Source organism: Bidens hawaiensis, unplaced genomic scaffold (assembly GCF_021521415.1).
Source record: "Bidens hawaiensis isolate Kalapana, Puna unplaced genomic scaffold, B.hawaiensis_p1.1 tig00010854_1, whole genome shotgun sequence".
NCBI lineage: Eukaryota > Viridiplantae > Streptophyta > Magnoliopsida > Asterales > Asteraceae > Bidens > Bidens hawaiensis.
The window spans coordinates 24561-29653 of NW_027491837.1; the positions used below are offsets into that span (position 1 = coordinate 24561).

Below are 5093 nucleotides of genomic sequence, written 5' to 3' on the forward strand. Positions count from 1 at the left end.
GTCTCCATCCAACTAATACTATTTGGATTTTGGTATTTGAACTTAAGTACTTTGTAAACGGTTTTTACAAGTTATTTATTCAAGTATTATTGTATGAATTTATTATGTTGTGGTTATATGATTGCATGCCATTTACTTTATACTAGAATAATGGTTGGTAAGGGAAGTATTAACATTATTGTATTCTGTGAATGTGAAGAATTATGTCTAGTCGTGACGGACGTGGTGGTGGAAACCTTAACTTGACTCCGGCTGAGTTGGCAGCGCTAATTAATGATCATGTTACGACTGCGATGGCCGCGGCTCAGGCTCAAGGACAGCTGCAGGGAGGTAAAAATCCCATACCTATTTGTCAAGAATCAGACAAATGTACTACTTAAGTGATCATATCCACGAATATAGAAACTTAAGTGTACCTCTACTTTAATTCAGGTCAAGCCGGTTGTACTTTCAAAAACTTCATGGACTGTAAGCCGCATGCTTTTTATGGTTTGGAAGGAGCAGTTGGGTTGCTACATTGGATAAAGAAAGCAGAGTCTTTGTTCTCTATGTGCAACTGCCCGAATAAGAGTAAAGTAAAGTTTGCTACTGGGACTCTAGAAAAAGTAGCTCTTAACTGGTGGATGTCCCAGGTGCAAGTGATGGGACTTAATGCGGCCAACGCTTTGACTTGGGCTGAATTTACTGAACTGCTGAAAGAGGAGTACAGCCCGAGAGATGAAGTGCAGAAGCTAGAACAAGAATTTTGGAATCTCCGCATGGATGGTTCAGAAATTGACACCTATACGAACCGATCTCATGAACTTGCTGTGTTGTGCCCACAAATGGTGAATCCTGCCTACAAGAGGATTGAGAAGTATATTGATGGTCTAGTACCACAAATTCAGGGAATGGTAACTTCTTCTAGGCCGACTACAATACAAGAAGCTATTCGTCTAGCTCATAAACTAACCGAACAAGCTATCAAGCAAGGGACATTACCACCAAAGAAATCGACTGCAGGATCAAGTGACAACAAACGTAAGTGGGAGAGTAACAACAACCACAGTTATGGGAACAAAGAACCATATTCCAACAACACTCAGCATCGTCAGAACAAACGGTTCGAACCTACCCGGAACAACAATCACTTTAACCCTAACCAGATTCACGGGGGTTATCAGGGTCGACATCCTAGGTGTAACAAGTGCAATCTGCACCACGTCGGCCAGTGTGAAAAAGCAGCTTGTCAACGTTGTGGAAAGCCGGGTCATGAAGCAAGAGTTTGTCGGGGAGAACTTAAGAATAAGCAACCACAAGCTCAAGAGAAATCAAAGAAATGTTACGAGTGCGGACAAGAAGGACATTTCAGGCCAGACTGTCCGAAGCTCAAGAATAAGAAAAATGGAGGGAACAACAACAATGGTAAAGACAACAATGGTGGAAATGGCAACTCTGGTGGAGAAGGAAGAGGAAGAGCATTCGTGATCGGATCAGGTTAGGCTCTATCCGATTCTTCTACTGTTAATGGTAAATTTATATTGAATGGGCGTCCTGCCCTAACCTTATTTGACACCGGAGCAGATAGAAGTTTTATTTCTACTAAGTTTTGCAAACTAGTAGAACACAATCCAGCAACTTTAGAATCGAACTATTTAATTGAACTCGCCAACGGGAAAACCGTTGAGGTATCCCAGATTCTTAAGGAATGCAAATTAGTATTGTCTACTCATACATTCGACATTGACCTTATACCAATTGAACTCGGTAGTTTTGATGTGGTCATTGGTATGGATTGGTTGTCCGCGCATCAAGCCGCAGTAGGTTGTCACGAGAAGGTAGTTCGTATTCCAGTCGCTAATGGAGAAGTCCTAACTGTTCAAGGAGAAGAGGGCGGTACTGCCATGGGTGTTATCTCGATGATGAAAGCTCAAAAGTTGTTACGTAAGGGACACTTAGCAGTTTTGGCGATTGTGTCCGACATGAGGATGGAAGAGAAGCAGAACGAGGATATTCCTATCGTTAGGGATTTTCCTGAGGTATTTCCTGAAGACGTACCTGGTCTTCCGCCCCACAGACAGGTCGAATTTCAGATCGAATTAACCCCGGGAGCAACTCCTATTGCTCGCGCACCTTATAGACTCGCTCCTAATGAGTTGGAGGAATTGTCGAAACAATTGAAAGACTTGTTAGACAAGGGTTTTATTCGTCCGAGTTCATCACCATGGGGAGCTCCTGTGTTATTCGTAAAGAAGAAGGATGGAACTTTCCGGATGTGTATCGACTACAGAGAGCTTAACAAAGTTACGATCAAGAACCGATATCCTTTACCCCGTATTGATGATCTCTTTGACCAGTTGCAAGGATCTGGTTATTATTCGAAAATCGATCTTAGATCGGGTTATCATCAACTTAGAGTTCGGGAGGAGGACATATCAAAGACGGCATTTCACACTCGTTATGGTCACTACGAGTTTGCGGTTATGCCATTTGGGTTAACGAACGCACCCGCAGTATTCATGGATCTCATGAATCGCGTTTGTAAACCGTATCTAGATAAGTTTGTCATTGTGTTTATTAACGATATCTTGATATACTCAAAGACTAAGGAGGATCATGAACGGCACTTACGGTTGATTTTGGAACTTCTGAGGAAAGAGCAACTTTTCGCAAAGTTTCCGAAATGCGAATTTTGGATTCTAGAGGTTCAATTCTTAGGCCATGTGGTTAACGCAAAAGGTATTCATGTTGACCCAGCTAGGGCCGTCCAAACCGCTCATCGCTTGAACTCGCTCGCCGCTCGTTCGAAAATTGCTCGAAAAAGGCTCGCTCGTTTTTTCGCTCGATTGAAAACGAGCCGCTCTGCTCGGTTCAGTTTGTAAACAAGCCAAGCAACGAGCAAGGGTCTGCTCGGTTCGGTTCAGCTTGAATATTTTTAATTTATTTTATATATAATTATATATGAACAAATATATAAATATATAGACAAAACACATAAATATAAGTTTAAAATTATTTTTACCCCTTAAAATTTTTATATTCCGTCAATTTTATAGTTTTATATGTTCGATTCATGTTTTTAGAATACTAAAAGTTTGTTTATATGAACATTATATCTCACTCTAAACTTATTTTTAATAAAACTTTACAATATATTACATGCTTATCTAAAAACTACTAATTTATTTATAAAATATATTATTTACAGCCTTCAAATGTGTTTCTTATTGAAAATTTTTAAGTGAAAAAGAAATAAATAATGCTCGAAATCGCTCGATGTTCGATCAAAAATGCTCGATTCGATTTTGGCTCGTTTCGGTTTTCGCTCGGTTCGAATTTCAACAGTTCGGTTCGGTTTTAAACGAGCCAAGCAACGAGCAACCCTTCACTAGGTTCGGCTCGGCTCGTGAACAGCCCTATACACAGCTAAGATTGAGTCCATTAAGGATTGGCCGAACCTAAGAACGCCGACCGAGATTCGCCAATTTCTTGGTTTGGCTGGTTATTATCGGAGGTTCATTGAAGGATTCTCAAAGATCGCACAACCACTCATGCTCTAACCCAAAAAGGCATTTCGTACAAGTGGGGAGCAGAGCAGGAAGCAGCATTTTAAACGCTTAAGCAAAAACTTTGTAGGCACCGATTCTATCTTTGCCAGATGGAGTCGATGATTTTGTTGTGTATTGTGACGCTTCTATCCAAGGTCTTGGATGTGTACTTATGCAACGCGAGAAATTTATAGCGTATGCTTCTAGACAATTGAAAGTCCACGAGCGAAATTATACGACTCACGATTTGGAATTAGGAGATGTTGTCTTCGCACTAAAGATTTGGAGACATTATCTCTATGGAACAAAGTGTACCATCTACACTGACCATAAGAGTCTTCAGCATATATTCGAGCAGAAAGAGCTCAATATGAGGCAAAGGAGATGGGTCGAACTTATCAACGACTATGAGTGTGCTATTAAGTATCATCCGGGAAAAGCTAATGTCGTAGCTGACACTCTAATTCGTAAGGAAAACCTAAAGCCTCGAAGAGTTCGAGCATTGCAGTTAATTATACATACAGGATTGCCGGACAGAATTCGAGAGGTTCATATTGAAGCCTTAAAAGCAGAGAATTTTGATTTCGAAACCTTGCGTGGAATCAGTGGGAAGTCCGAAGTCGAATTTGATGGAATTCGGTATTACAACGGCCGGATTTGGGTACCTCGTTATGAGAATTTGCGTGAATTGGTCATGGACGAGGCACATAAATCTTGGTATTCTGTGCACCCAGGTTCAGATAAGATGTACCAGGACTTACGAGAACTCTACTGGTGGCCTGGCATGAAGAAAGAAATTGGTAACTATGTAGCAAAGTGCTTGACATGTGATAAGGTAAAGGTTGAGTATAGGAAACCATCTAGTTTGCTTCAGCAACCAGTGATCCCAATGGGTAAATGGGAACAAATATCCATGTATTTCATAACCAAATTACCTAAGACTCCTAATGGATACGATACTATTTGGGTAATAGTGGATCGCCTGACAAAGTCAGCACATTTTCTAACTATCCGCGAGACCGATAAGATGGATAGGTTAGCTCGGATTTATATTAAGGAAATTGTCGCTCGTCATGGAGTACCAATTTCGATTATATCCGACCGAGATGCTAGATTTACTTCAAATTTTTTGCAGTCATTACAAAAGGCGCAGGGAACACGCCTAGATATGAGTACAACTTACCATCCGCAGACTGATGGTCAGAGTGAACGAACGATACAAACATTGGAAGATATGCTTAGAGATTGCGTCATCGATTTTGGTAAGAATTGGGAAACTCACTTACCTTTAGTTGAGTTCTCCTATAATAATAGTTACCACATGACTATAAAAGCGGCACCTTTCGAAGCTCTGTATGGGCAAAAGTGTCGATCACCACTCTGCTGGGAAGGAGTCGGTGAAAGCCAGCTAACTGGACCCGAGATAGTCCACGAAACGAATGAACGAATTGTGCAAATCAGAAATCGTATGACAGTAGCCCGTGATCGCCAAAAGAGCTATGCTGATAAACGTAGGAAACCTCTAGAATTTGAAGTTGGAGACAAAGTGCTTTTGAAAGTGTCACC

General features: G+C 41.0%; 1 protein-coding gene across 1 annotated transcript; it reads left to right on the plus strand.

Moving 5' to 3' along the window:
- The first annotated feature begins 203 nt into the window (after positions 1–203).
- LOC143536609 (uncharacterized) lies at positions 204–3592 on the plus strand. Its single transcript, XM_077030557.1, has 4 exons — positions 204–330; positions 433–1476; positions 1564–2167; positions 3505–3592. The coding sequence occupies exons 1-4, from the start codon at positions 204–206 to the stop codon at positions 3590–3592; spliced, it is 1863 nt and encodes a 620-aa protein (XP_076886672.1).
- The last annotated feature ends 1501 nt before the right edge of the window (positions 3593–5093 follow it).